Source organism: Saccopteryx bilineata, chromosome 1 (genome assembly GCF_036850765.1).
Source record: "Saccopteryx bilineata isolate mSacBil1 chromosome 1, mSacBil1_pri_phased_curated, whole genome shotgun sequence".
In the NCBI taxonomy this organism is placed as follows: Eukaryota; Metazoa; Chordata; class Mammalia; order Chiroptera; family Emballonuridae; genus Saccopteryx; species Saccopteryx bilineata.
Genome location: NC_089490.1, coordinates 364,832,158 through 364,846,513, shown reverse-complemented (window position 1 = coordinate 364,846,513; position 14,356 = coordinate 364,832,158). Strand labels below are relative to the sequence as shown.

At 41.5% G+C, this 14,356-nt stretch overlaps 1 protein-coding gene across 7 annotated transcripts in view; it reads left to right on the top strand.

Moving 5' to 3' along the window:
- The window catches only part of SERGEF (secretion regulating guanine nucleotide exchange factor), a 207,490-nt gene that overhangs the window by 2,133 nt on the left and 191,001 nt on the right, over positions 1-14,356 (top strand). For 6 of the 7 annotated variants that reach the window (XR_010728089.1, XR_010728090.1, XM_066251066.1 and 3 more), the window contains exons 2-6: positions 2,499-2,634; positions 4,170-4,325; positions 6,315-6,409; positions 9,217-9,277; positions 14,128-14,241. Coding sequence is in view for 5 of the 7 variants with exons in the window: in XM_066251066.1 (XP_066107163.1) it covers positions 2,499-2,634; positions 4,170-4,325; positions 6,315-6,409; positions 9,217-9,277; positions 14,128-14,241 (562 nt within the window). In the remaining 2 variants the exon portion in view is untranslated. Of the gene's footprint in view, positions 1-95; positions 182-2,498; positions 2,635-4,169; positions 4,326-6,314; positions 6,410-9,216; positions 9,278-14,127; positions 14,242-14,356 lie in introns of all 7 variants that reach the window. The other variant, XM_066251064.1, reaches the window with a different exon arrangement.

Below are 14,356 nucleotides of genomic sequence, written 5' to 3'. Positions count from 1 at the left end.
TTTTGCTTTATCATGGATTTATGGTCTATTGTTGCATTGCAAAAATTGATATCATTATTGAATTCCATAATGCTGGTGTCTGACTTTCTGTTCAGCTTCCTGTAACCCTGGTAATGGGACAGCTGTGAGGTCTCAGGGCTGATGGAGAAATCCTGTGCATATGCTCGCCACTTCACACTGTGCAAGCTTTTCATTTGATCTTCTCTAGGTAGGGACTCAACAGGTCTTACATCCATTGACTATAAAATATATGCATGCCTTTCTTGGGATGGCACAGTTTTAGATGCAGGGGAACTGGTGAGCAAAACAAAGTTCCCGCCCTTATGGAGTTTACTTTTTAGGAGGTAGACAGGAAATAGGGTAAACATATATAATGTCATGTCAGGGAGTACTATGAAAAAAAATGAAGCAGAAAAAGTGATGGGGTGGTTTTTTTAGATAGGATCATGTAGTCAACCTCTTGCCATGTAAGCTCAGGGCTGGTTCGCAATATATAATTATTGTTATTTTTTGTTTCCCTTTGTTCTTAGTGACAAAGTATGGTATAATGAAAGGAGTATATATCTGACTTGTCCACCCAGCTACCTGAAAGTTACTTAACCTCTCTGAGTCTTAGCTTCTTCATCTGTACAATGAGAGTGACAATGCCCATCTCTTCTGTTGTTATGAGACATTAAAAGTAGATGCCTAACACAGGGCCTCTGAGACCTGTGTTCCTGCTATGGCTTGCTTTGACAGCATAGAATCCTTGCAGCCCAAATGACTGTGGAAGAGACCACAGGGGCAAGAATTAGTGTGTATGTATTTTTTGTAGTTGTTTTAAATCACTTTTCCCTATTCCGGTGTTTTATTTTATTTTTTAATTAAAAAAATTTTTAAAGATTTTATTTATTTATTTTTAGAGGAGAGAGAAAAAGAAAGAGGTGAGAGAGAGAGAGAGAGAGAGAGAGAGTAGAAGAGCAGGAAGCATCAACTCCCGTATGTGCCTTGACCCTGCAAGCCCAAGGTTTCGAACCGGCAAACTCAGTGTTCCAGGTTGACACTTTATCCACTGTGCCACCACAGTCAGGCTTTTAAAATTACTTTTTTTTTCCAGGTGTTTTAAAAACCAGTTTTATTACTCATTTTTATGAAGAATTTTAGCCAGAAGAAGATATTTAGAGAAATTATAAAGATTTCTGAAATCTTAGATTCCCCCTGCAGGTCCACAATCCCTTATTTATTCTCAGTTTTGAAGTCAAAAAGCTTTAAACACCCCAGACTGACCTGACATCATAGGCTGCTTATAGTCTTTGCCCACTTACTGTGACTGTGTACTGTTTACTTCCCAGAATAATACTGTTTTGCTTATGAGGTGCTACTCTCGGACCTTATAGAAGTGTACATGATTTATATACCATGTTACTTTTCTAAAGTCTATAAAATTCTGAGTCTGAAATATATCTGGCTGCAAGGGTTTCCAATTAGGGATTATGGACCTTTATTGTATATTAATGATCAACATATTGCCCCCCCCAAAGAAAACCTGTTTCCTTACGGGGATCTCACCTTGTGAATCTTAGAGTCATAAAACATAGTACAGTACTTGGAAAGGCCCTTAGAGATCATTGCCAACCTATTTACTTACAGATGAGATAACAGTGATGTGCCCTGCTTGAGGGTACAAAATCCTTGACTAACTTTGCTTACAGAAAGTCATTGCCATTGCCAGTTTTTCCAGTAAGGTGTGGAGAGAAGGGACAAGAACTACTAGCATATTTCCCAACCACTTTGTTCCCATTTCCCCTCATTATTTCTTAGCCACCTCAGGTAATTAGCTTTTATCAGAAGGAACTCCCATATTGTCCCCAAAAGCAGCATATGGGGCCTGGGGCATGAAAGGGGAAGGTGAGGAATATCATTGGATAAACCGTGGATGCTTAGGGCTCCTCTCATATGGAAAGTGTGGTGTTCTGGGCTACTAAGTATGGGTTGCACATAACAACCTCTTAAGAATGATCTTATGGAGGCCCTAGCCGGTTAGCTCAGTGGTAGAACATTGGCCTGGCATGTGGATGTCCCATGTTTGATTCTGGGTCAGGGCACATAGGAGAAGCGCCCATCTGCTTCTTCCCCCTTCCCCCTCTCCCTTTTCTCTGTCTCTCTCTTCCCCTCCTGCAGCCAAGGCTCCTTTGGAGCAAGTTGACTCGGGCACTGAGGATGACTCCATGGTCTTGCCTCAGGTGCTAAAATGGCTCCAGTTGCAATGGAGCAATGGCCCCAGATGGGCAGAGCATCGCCCCCCTAGTGGGCTTGCTGGGTGAATCCCAGTCAGGCGCATACAGGAGCCTCTCTGCCTTCTTGCTTCTCATTTAAGGAAATAAAAAAGAATGATCTTATGGAATCTCATTTGTATATAGGCTCTGAGATGTTTGGGTGATAAAGACAGGGCCAGGTAAATAAACATTGGCAGTTGGGGTTCCCATGCTTCTTTCATCCTTGGTTTGTTTTATCCCTAGGGTGCAAATAGCTATGGGCAACTTGGCCTTGGCCATAGGGAAGATGTACTCTTGCCCCAACAACTGAACGACTTCTGTAAACCTGTGTGTGTCCGGAGGATCACTGGAGGAGGGGGACACTCTGCTGTTGTCACAGGTAACTTTTCTTCAAGAGTAGATAGCCTCTCATTTTCTTATTTAGACACTTCCCCGTAGGGTGCCATATTGCCATCTTTCAGCCTTGTGTATTTTGTTTTAAAGTTATCATCAGAGAATCCAAATTGTCAGAGCTAAACGGACTCCTGAGATCTTCTAGGCCAGGGGTCGGGAACCTGTGGCTCGTGAGCCAGATGTGGCTCTTTTGATGGCTGCATCTGGCTCACAGACAAATCTTTAATAAAAATAATAATAACGTTAAAAATATAAAACATTCTCATGTATTACAATCCATTCATTTCCTACCGCTCATGTTCATGGTTGTGAGTGGCTGGAGCCAATCACAGCTGTCCTCTGGAACAACACCTAATTTTTATTGGATAATGCTTATTGTACATGAATCATTGTATGACTCTCACGGAATTACATTTTAAAATATGTGGCGTTCATGGCTCTCTCAGCCAAAAAGGTTCCTGACCCCTGTTCTAGGCTCTCCCAAGGCTCCCACCTCCTTACCCCCCCCAACCCCCATCTCATTATACAAATGAGGCTCAGAGGGGAATACTGATTGCTTAAGGTTACAAGACATATTAGTGGCAGAGTTGCACAATATATCACATTTTATACCATGTATTGCTTAAATTTCACATGTGAGTTAGAAGTTTACAATTAGGTTGACTATTCCATAAGAGCAAGAACTTTGAATTTTCCATAGTTTCCCGTATAGTAGTTAGGCTAGGACTTAACAAGTATTGCAGGTGCTACAGTATTGTGAAAGAGGGCATAAAGCTTCTGGTTAAGAACATGAACTCTGAGATCAAACTGCCTGGGTTCAAGTTCTGGTTCTCTTATTTATCAGCTGTATAGTCTTGGGTGAATTACTTAATTCCTCTGTGTCAGTTTCTTCTGTGTTAGGTGGGGATAATAATGGTGGCTAAGAAGAATCAGTGAGTTAATGGCTGCATTATGACTTTTATGAGTCCTTGGCACTTTTGCTTTCTGAACACCTTTCTCCATAAAGAAATACTAAAATTATATTTTATAACTGCCTTGATAAAAAAGATTAACATAATCCAGGCTAGAATTAGTAGTATATATTCATTATTATTACATTCATATTTCTTATTTTAAAAGAGTTTGAAATTAAAACATTTTTGTGGGCCTCTAAAAGTATTGTGGGCCCTTGGCACTGTGCCTAAAGGATAAGTTGGCCCCGCACGGAAACCTCTTCGAGCAATACCTGTCACATTCTAGGTGCAGAATAGATGTTGGCTTCATTGTTACAGTAGATATGCTCATTTTGGTGATTGATTGGCCACTACTGTAGCCCTTGGAGTTTCCATTTAGATATTAGATTTGAACCCCTTGGCTCACTGTTGTTTGGTTCAGTGCACATTGGCATACACAGATTATTAATGTGGGTGGGAAAAGGTTATTGGGTGTATAACTCCAAATAAATAGCGAAATCTTTTTGCTTGCTTGGGCAGTTGTAATTTCCCCTGTGCACACTATCTTCAAAGCCTTTGTATTTTGCAGATGGAGGAAGCCTTTTTGTTTGTGGCCTAAACAGAGATGGGCAGTTGGGGCTTGGTCACACAGAGGATGTTCTGTATTTTACACCCTGCAAATCCCTCCTTGGCTGTCCCATCCAACAGGTGGCCTGTGGCTGGGACTTCACCATTATTCTTACAGGTGAGTTCACTCCTAGGTAAATGAAAGCCTCTCTGTGTTTAAAAACACACACAAATATTCTCTGTGATTGTCAAGGAAAGTTGCGAGGTGTCTTTTGCAAGGCGAGTTTAAACAGTTAAACTTAGAGCTCGAAAACTCTTGCAAGAGACTGGAGAATGAACTGAATTACCTTTCGTGTCCATTTCTTGTTCCAGTTCTTGGTAGCTGTGTGGCTGGGCTAACAGGCCTTCCGTATCCACAGGTTTCTCATCTGTGGATTCAACAACTGTTGATCAGAAACAGTACTACATACAATATTTTCAACTCGTGGTTGGGAATTTGTGAATGCGGAGGGCCAACTGTATGCATTGTTTCACTCTATTTTATATAAGAGACTTGAGTATCCGTGGATTTTGGTATCCTCAGGGGTTCCTGGAACCGATCCTCTACAGATACCCAGGGACCACTGTAATGCTCTTGGGAATCAGTTCAGCTGACTTCCCCCTGGAAAGTTTTGCTCGATCTAGCTTACCATTCTGGATTCAAAGGACTATCTGTAATTTCTGACTGAAGTCTCTCTTTGTCATGGTCCTCTGGCAAGGGCTTCTTCTGACTATGTAACCTCTCCCACCCCACAGCTCTGCCTCAAACCCTTGTGGATTCTCACATCTATAGCTTATATCCCCAGCTTTTTTAGCACATGACCGTAAATTATTGTTCCCCACCTATTTCTGCTGTTGCCTTGGCTCTTATTCTCCTCACTCTCATACTTTTCTTTCTTGTCTTTCCAACTAGTACATGTCATTCTTTGCCTGGAACAGTCCCTCTCTTGTCTGTCTGGTTAACTCCTGTCCCGTCTTTGAAACCCTGCTAAAGTGTTACCATCTCTCATTGCAGATGGGTTCTGTAATGTATGTTGAATTGGTAGTGATTATTAGAATCTAAATAATAGCTATCACTTATGAAGTGCTCATTGTGGGCCTGAGTTGGGGTTGTAGGGAGTCAGTAGATAATACTCTGTTTCCTGTTTATATTTGGAACCAATTGTGAGAAAGGTGTAGAGCAGTCAGACAGGTGGAGATCAAACTATTGGCTTTTTACTGAGATAAAGGCTAAGTTGGAAGCAGTGTTAATCATCAGGCCAAGTGGTTCTGCTAACACTTCTCTCATCCAAACTTATCCCCCAAACTCTAGGCCAGGGGTCCCCAAACTTTTTACACAGGGGGCCAGTTCACTGTCCCTCAGACCGTTGGAGGGCCGGACTATAAAAAAAACTATGAACAAATCCCTATGCACACTGCACATATCTTATTTTAAAGTAAAAAAACAAAACGGGAACAAATACAATATTTAAAATAAAAAGTAAATTTAAATCAAGAAACTGACCAGTATTTCAATGGGAACTATGGGCCTGCTTTTGGCTAATGAGATGGTCAATGTGCTCCTTTCATTGACCACCAATGAAATAGGTGCCCCTTCCGGAAGTGCAGCGGGGGCCGGATAAATGGCCTCAGGGGGCCGCATGAGGCCCGCGGGCCGTAGTTTGGGGACCCCTGCTCTAGGCCTTCCTCATAGTGGAAACCCTTACTATGTGTCAGCCCGGAGTGCCTGAGGGGAAAGTGTCATGCCACGTGTGTCCTGTTCCTTCTCCCAAACCCACCAGTTGGTTAGGTTACCCCTTCTCCACTAGAAAGTGGTGAGTATGGGAAGGGCAAGGAGGAAGGCTTGAAATGCTAATTGTGTTACGTGGAAACAGAAAAAGTGGAGAGTAAGTATCTGCTTATCCCCACACTCAGCACTGGGCTGAGTGTTCTGCACAGCTAATCTGTCAGGACTTAGGTAATGGACAGTCTGCGTAGAGAAACAGTGGAAGCAGGGAACGTGGTTTAAATGTGCCGAAGCACAGGGCCCTCCTTCCCTCGTCTCATTCCCTTTGCTCCTTCAGCGTTTACCCGTTAGTCACAGCTATCTTACTACTTAGATTGTGATTTAAATATTTGTCTTTTGCAGAAAATGGTCAAGTTCTATCATGTGGATCCAACTTTTATGGCCAATTAGGAGTTCCTCGTGGGCCTCGGAGATGTGTGGTTCCCCAGGCCATTGAGGTAAGGACGCTCCTAACACTCATTTTGCTCATGTCCTGTTAAAGAGTTTCCAGGGTATTACAGTTATTCCTCCCCAGACTGGCTGGGTCCCTGAACACCCAGTCAATAGTTAGAAGTTAAGTTGAAAAACTTAGGTTTTTCTAGGAAGAATTAGGTTGAGGGGAAGAGGGTTGTGAGTGAAAAGAACCTCTGTTAGTCCTCATACACATTACAACTTATTGTGAAATAAAACAATAAAGGTAATATATCTTATAGAGACATTAATGATTTTTTACAATTCTAAAATTAGTAATAATAGAAAACGTGTTAGAAATAGGTTCAGGTGGAAGTGACTCACCTAAAGACACTAAGCTAGGCAAATGGTAAAAGCCAGTCTTGTCTAATAGAAATATAATAGGAGCCACATATGCAATTTAAAAATTGCTAGTAGCACCATTTGAAAAAGTAAAGAGAAACAGTTGAGATTCATAACAACTTTATTGAGATGTAATTCTCCTACCATAAAATTTACCCTTTAAAAATATGTAATTTAGTGGTTTTTAGTACAGTGGTACCTTGAGATACGAGCAGACCAACATACGAATTTTTAAGATACGAGCTGCGACTTGATCTGTATTTTTGTTTGAGATCCAAGGGAAATTCCGAGATACGAATTGTGATTTGGGAAGCTGCCGCTAGTTGGTGCGTTGGCACACGGATCCAGTATTGGCAGCACAACACCAGCATCTTGTTCTTTCTCACGTGTTACCCACAGAATCAAGTCAAATCTCGTGTGCTGTACTCTTTCTTGCATCATTTTTGCATTTTTTACTAACTTTTTTGTGTGCTATCATGGGGCCAAAGAAAGTTCCACCGCTGCTTTGAGGTGATTGAGAATACAATTCTAACCCTTTGAGAGTTTTGGAAAGATCACTACAGGCCCTGGCCGGTTAGCTCAGTGGTAGAGCATCGGCCTGGCGTGCAGGAGTCCTGGGTTCGATTCCCAGCCAGGGCACACAGGAGAAGCACCCATCTGCTTCTCCACCCCTCCCCCTCTCCTTCCTCTCTGTCTCTCTCTTCCCCTCCCGCAGCCGAGGCTCCATTGGAGCAAGGATGGTCCGGGCGCTGAGGATGGCTCTGTGGCCTCTGCCTCAGGTGCTAGGATGGCTCTGGATGCTACAGAGCGACGCCCCAGAGGGGCAGAGCATCACCCCCTGGTGGGCATGCCGGGTGGATCCTGGTCAGGCGCATGCAGGAGTCTGTCTGACTGCCTCCCCGTTTTCAGCTTTGGAAAAATGAAAAAATGAAAAAAAAAAAAAGATCACTACAACATCATGATATGTTTACGTATTATTGACTTGGCATGGCAAGGGGTTACAAGAAGAACCTTGAACTTGGCATGGAAAAAGTTATGGCCTGATGTTGCAGATAGGGACTTCAAAGGATTCGAACCAAAGACTGAGAATGAGGTAGAAGTGTTGGAGAAGATTGTATCCTTTGGAAAGTCGATGGGTCTGGAGGTAGATGAGGGTGACATAAACGAGTTCGTTGAGGAACATGAGGAGGAACTCTCAACTGAGGAGTTGAAGGAGCTACAGATGATGCAACATACAGAGCTTCAGCAAGAGATTCTGTGAGGAGGGAGAGTCGGTGGAAGTGAAATTAAAGACATGCTGGCAATGTGGGAGAAGCTTTCAAGTTTCATTGAAAAGAAACACCCAGAAAAAGTTTCTACTGGTCATGCTTCAGCACTTTTTAATGACACTTGTTTGTCACATTTCCGTAACATTTTAAAAGGCAGGAAAAAGCAAACCTCTTTGGATAGATTTTTTATTCAAATGTCCTGCAAGTGAAAGTGCTGAAAGTGCAGTCAAAATGGCAAAAACGGGTGATGATTAAATGAAAAATATATAATGTTAAGCTTAGTTCAGTCTAAAGTTAAGAAAGCGCATTTTTTTACAATTAAGTTTTTGTGGTTTCATTTTAAGTAAAGAAGTGCAGTTTTAGTTTTGTTTAAAGTAAAGAAAATGCAGTTTACATTTAGTGTTAAGAAAGTGCAGTTTTAGTTTACGTGTCTACAGTGCCTGCATCCCTTCCTCCCTCCCTCCTCCTCCACAATTCACCTCCGTTAGCCGCACTTGTCTGTCTCCAAGGTAAGAATACAGTACTAAATAACACTTTTTTCTTTTATTTCATATATTTTATTATGCATTGGTAAAGTATACATGTGTGCTTCTTAATTAAAAACATGTCTTTTTTTCATAATTTAGGATGGTTTGGGGATGTTTCACAGGGTTGGAATGGATTAAATCTATTTCAGTTATTTTAAATGGGAGAAGTTTGTTTGATATACGAGTTGACTGACTTACATGCTTGGTTACAGAACAAATTAAACTCGAATCTCAAGGTACCACTGTAGAACTCTTTATAAATAAAGTTTTATTGGAACACAGTCATGCCCATTCATTTATGTATTGTCTATGCAGCTTTTATATTAGAATAGCAGTAGAGTAGTGTGACAGAAACCATGTGGCCTGCGAAATCTAAAGTATTTACTATCTGGCCCATTATGTAAAACATATGCCACCCCCTGGACTGGATGAACTTGAAGGTCTCCCCATCTCTGAGAGACATTGTGATACGGTATTTTGAAAAGATTTTTGTCTTTTAGGGATGCATATGCAGGTATTTATGGTTGAAAATGTCAGTTGGGGGCTCTAAACCATCAGACCCACTAATGTCATGCTGCATCACATTTGGGCATCGATTATAGAACATTTTGTAGATGGATGATTCTGCGATCTCAGCCCTCTTCTCTGTTTTGACAGCTCCTGAGAGAGAAGGTTGTTAGTGTTGCTGCTGGACTGAGGCACGCCTTAGCTGCTACAGGTGATCATTTTGCTTTTGTTTTCAAAATAGGTGTATAAGAAGAAGAAGCAGAGCTTTAGAAAAAATGAACTTTAAGAAGTAATTCAGTGTCCTTCTCTGCCACACTTCTGACTAAAAGAAGGCGACATAAGGCCAAAGCTTTCTGGCAAAGCCTTTAGCAGGTAGGGAGGAAGGAAATGAAGTTTTCAGGCTCTTTATTATGTTCTAGACATGGGGTTAGGCTCTCTTGATTTAATAAAGAGCTCATTTAATCCTCACAATCATGCAGTGATATTAGTTGAATTTTTTTTTTTTTCTGAAGTGAGAAGCAGGGAGGCAGAGAGAAAGACTCCCACATGCATCCGACCAGGAGCCACCCTAAATACCCATTAAGGGGCGATGCTCTGCCCATCTGGGGCGTTGCTCCATTGCAACTGGAGCCATTCTAGTACCTGAGGCGGAGGCCATGAAGCCAACCTCAGTGCCTGGGCCAATTTTGCTCTAATGGAGCTTTGGCTGCAGGAGGGCAAGAGAGAGAGAGAAAGGAGAAGGGGAAGGGTGGAGAAGTAGATAGGTGCTTCTCCTGTGTGCCCTGGCCTGGAATTGAACCTGGGACTTCCACATGCCAAGCTGGCACTCTACCACTGAGCCAACTTGTCAGGGCCTGAGTTGAATTTTTATGTATGAAGAAACTGAGGCCCAGAGAGGCTAAAGTGCTCGTCTCAGCATGCACAGGGAGTACACTAGTAAAAGGTAGAGCTGGGATCGGAGTCTAGGATGGTTTGGATTCTAAGGCCTGCTCTCTGCTGTGACTGCATGAGTGGGATTTTAATGTTTATTAACTGAAAAGCTTCAGGTGAGCTTGTCTCCTGGACTGTGAGAGGGCAGTGGGTGTGGGGCTGACCGTGTATGTGAGGTTGAAGGTGGTGAGTAGGGAGAAACGGTGGCAGGTGGAAGAGCAGTGACCCTTTTCTCTCTCCATTGCTCATTTTCTGCTCCCACTCCCGGGCTGAGGACAGCCCTGAGCAGCTGTGGCAGCTGAGGCCCAAGCCTGTGGTGAGTCCAGTTGTGGAGTGGGGAGCGGAGAGGAGGCGAGGAAGAGTTTGGTGCTGCACGGTGCTGATGGTGGCCTGGGGCTTATTGTTGATTGCCCTTAAAAGAAAAATTTAACGTTTTATTTTGAGATAGTTGTAGATTCACATGCAGTTGTAAGAAATAAGGTAGATCTCATGCATGCTTTTCTCAGTTTCTCCCAATAGTATCATCTTGTGTAACTGTAGTGCCGTAGCACAACTTGGTACTGTCCAGATACAGAACAGTTCCATCACCACAGAGAGCCCCTTGTCACCCTTTATCGCCACACTCACTTCCCACCTGCCCCCACCCCTCTCTTAGCTCCTGACAACCACTCTTTTGTTCTCCATGTTCATAATATTGTCATTTCCAGAATGTTATATAAATGGTATAATAGAGTATATGCATCCTTTGGGGTTGGACTTTTTTGGTCAACATGATTCCTTGGAGATTCATCCAAATTTTGAATATTGCCTGACCTGTGGTGGAGCAGTGGATAGAGCGTTGACCTGGAATGCTGAGGTCCCCAGTTCGAAACCCTGGGCTTGCCCGGTCAAGGCAAGCAAGCAATGAACAACTAAAACGAAGCAACTACTTCTTGTTCCACTCACCCCCTCTGTAAAATCAATAAATCAAATCTTAAAAAAAAATTTCCATATTGGAAAAAAAAGCAAATTTGAGTATCGATAGTGTGGTTCATTTTACTGTTGAAAAGTATTCCATGGTATAGAGGCACCACCGTCTTCACTTAGGCAGCCGTAACGGAACACCCCAGACTGGACGGCTCAAACAACAGACATGCGTTTCTCACAGCTATGGGGGCTAGAACAGTGCTTTTCAGCCTGTCTGCCAGAAATTTTGTGCCAGTCTGTGAAAGAGTTAATCACCCTGATGTTCTATGAAGATTATAGACGCAATGATTATAGAAAACCATTGGGCTAAAAGTGCAAGATCCACATGCTGGGAGAATTGCTTTCTGGTGAGGCCTTTCCTCCTGGTTTGTAGAGGGTGGCCTTCTTGCCGTGCCCTTGCTTGGCCGTTCCTTTATACACACATTTCCTGTTTATACCAGAGGTGTCTCTCCTCTTCTTTTAAGTTCTGTCACATTAAGACCTCACTTTTATGACCCATTTAACTTTTATTGCCTCCTTATAAGCCCTGTCTCCACATACAGTCAGTCACGTTGCATGTTAGGGCTTCAGCATGAATTTTCGGAGGACATAATTCAGTCCATAACAACGACAGGTTGCTTATCCAGTCACCCGCTGAAGAACATCTGGTTGTTTGCAGTTTTTCGCTATTAAGAATAAAGCTTGAAACATTTGTGAACAACTTTTTATGTGAACATAAATTTTTATTTCTATGGGATGAATGCCCAGGAGTGTGATTGCTGAGTTGTATGGTAGTAATTACCACTTTTACAAGTAGCAGATCCTCTTATAAATTAGCAGGTTGGAGAATTGCCTATCATGGGTTTATTTCCCCCTTTCCTACCAACTTTGTAATTGCTAATCTTATGTGTACATTTCTGTCCAGTTACAAAGCAGCACAATTGCCACTATGTGTTTCATTAAATTAATTTCCAGTTCTCCCCATCACCATTCTTTTTTGCAAATATTTCTACATGGATTTCTAAGATAAGGACTCTTTCTGAAAACATTATCAAAATACCATCATCATACCTGCAGAAATTAATGGTAATTCTGTAATTTCATCAAATTATATGCAGTCAGTGTTTACATTTCCCTGATTGTCACAAAAATTTTTTTTTTACAATTTGTTTGGCTCAAGATCTGAATTAGGTCTTTACATTGCGGTTGGTTGATATATATCTCAAGTCTCTTTTTTAAATGCTGATTCTGCCTTAAAATTTTTTTATTGTGATAAAATACACAGTAAAATTTATCATCTTAATTATTTTTAAGTGTACAGTTGAGCAGTTTTAAGTACATTATTGTGTGACTCTCACCACTATTTTTCATGTTGCAAAACTGGAACAATATCCACTAACCCGTAACTCCCCACTTTCCTGTCCCCCAGCCCTGGCAACCACCATTGTACTGTCTGTCTCTATGATTTTGACTGCTCCTGTAGGTACTTTGTATGAATGGAATCGTGCAGTATTTGTCTTTCTGTGGCTTATTTCACTTAGCATAATATCCTCAAGGTTTATCCTTGTATCCATGTCGGAATTTCCTTCCTTTTTAGGGCTGAATAATTTCACTGTGTATACCACATTTTGCTTATCCATTCCTCTGTTGGGCACTTAATTTGCTTTCACATTCTAGCTGTTGTGAATAATGCTGCTGTGAACCTGGGTGTACAAATACCACTTCAAGATCCTGTGTTCAGTTTTTTAGGACGTGCCCCCAGAAATAAAATTGCCCGATCATATAGTAATTCTATTTTTAAATTTTGAGGAACTGCCATATTGTTTTCCATAACAGCTGAATCATTTGATTTTTTAAAAAATTTAATTTTCAATTACAGTATACATACAGTATTATTGTGTATTATTTTCAGGTGTACAGCATAGTGGTTAGACAATCATATACTTTCCCACCACCATTGTACAAGGGTTCCCAGATTTATCCACATCCTTGCCAACACCTATTTTCTGTTTTTGTTTTAAACAATAAACATCCCTGTGGGTGTGATGTGGATGTGTCATTATGTTTTTGATTTGCGTTTCCCTGCTGATTAATGATTTTGAGGATGTTTTCATGTGCTTATTTTCCATGTGTATATTTTCAAATATACACATGTCTGTTCAAGTCCTTTGCTCATTTTTAATTCAGGTTGTTTGTTTTTGTGTTAAGTTATAGGAGTTCTTTATATGTTCTGAATCTTAATCCTTTATCAGATATCTCAAATCACTTTGAGTCTATTAACTGCCTTTTTTTCTCTTTCATTCCCCCCCTTGCAGTTTATTTGTTAAAGACATGTTAAGTTTTGTTTTATTACAACTCTGTGTTTTGCTTCATTGTGTTTGGTTGTCATCACTTATATTTCACAGAGCAGGGTTGTCTGTTTGCAGCCTGAAGGACCTCTGGTTATAGGACATTTCCAGAGGAACAGAACCTTACCGATACTGTTGGGTGATGGATCCTAGTTACACACATCTGACTGTAGGCCAAGTGGATACAATTTCACTTACGCATTTGGTATGAGGTGCAGAACATGGGTACATGAATTAGATTCAGTGGACATGGAAATAAAAGGCTATTCTACTGAAATAGCAGCTGTTAAGAAGCTATCTTGCAGTCATAAATTTATTTGGCCGAGGATCTTTGAATTCATCTTGGTGTAGTAGAGAGGGCACCATATTAGGTGTCAGGAGAACTGAGATCTATCAAGCATTTTCTCTGCTACTAGCTCCTAGTATGACCTTGGACAAATCACATCCTTTCTTCAGGGTCTCAGTTTTCTCATCTAGTAAATGGAAGGAATGGACTTGATAATCTTCAAGGTTCTTTCCTGCTCAGTCTGGAGTCAGAGTGGTCTTTCTAGGTCAGTCATGAACAAGGTGTCATCAATAATTTGATCCTGGAGGAGTGTCCCAGAATTTTTTGGAGGGAGTTTTACTATGTTGGAATTTTGGATGGTTTTAGATTGCTCTGAAGATTGGATTTGTGACTGGCTTGGTGGTAATCCCTGTGACCAGCAATAAGCTTCTCCATAAAACATCTGTTAATTGAGAATAAACTGGGACCCTCCCATAGCAGTGAGGTTCAAAGAGCAGTCTGGGCTTATCCAAATAATCATTGTTTCTTTTTTTCTTGTGCTCATTTGGGAAGCAAGTGGCGTAGTGTTCCAGTGGGGAACTGGCTTGGCATCATCTGGACGGCGCTCATGCCCTGGGCAGACCCTCCCACCATTTTTGACAGCAAAGGAACCAAGCAGAGTGACAGGTAAGGCCCTTATTTCTTCTGAGTCCTATATTGATTCTTTGTCAAGAAGTAGAGACATAGGCAGGCAAAAAATGGGTAAATGGAGTTTTGCTTTTGCTATTGGTCTCTGTGTCCT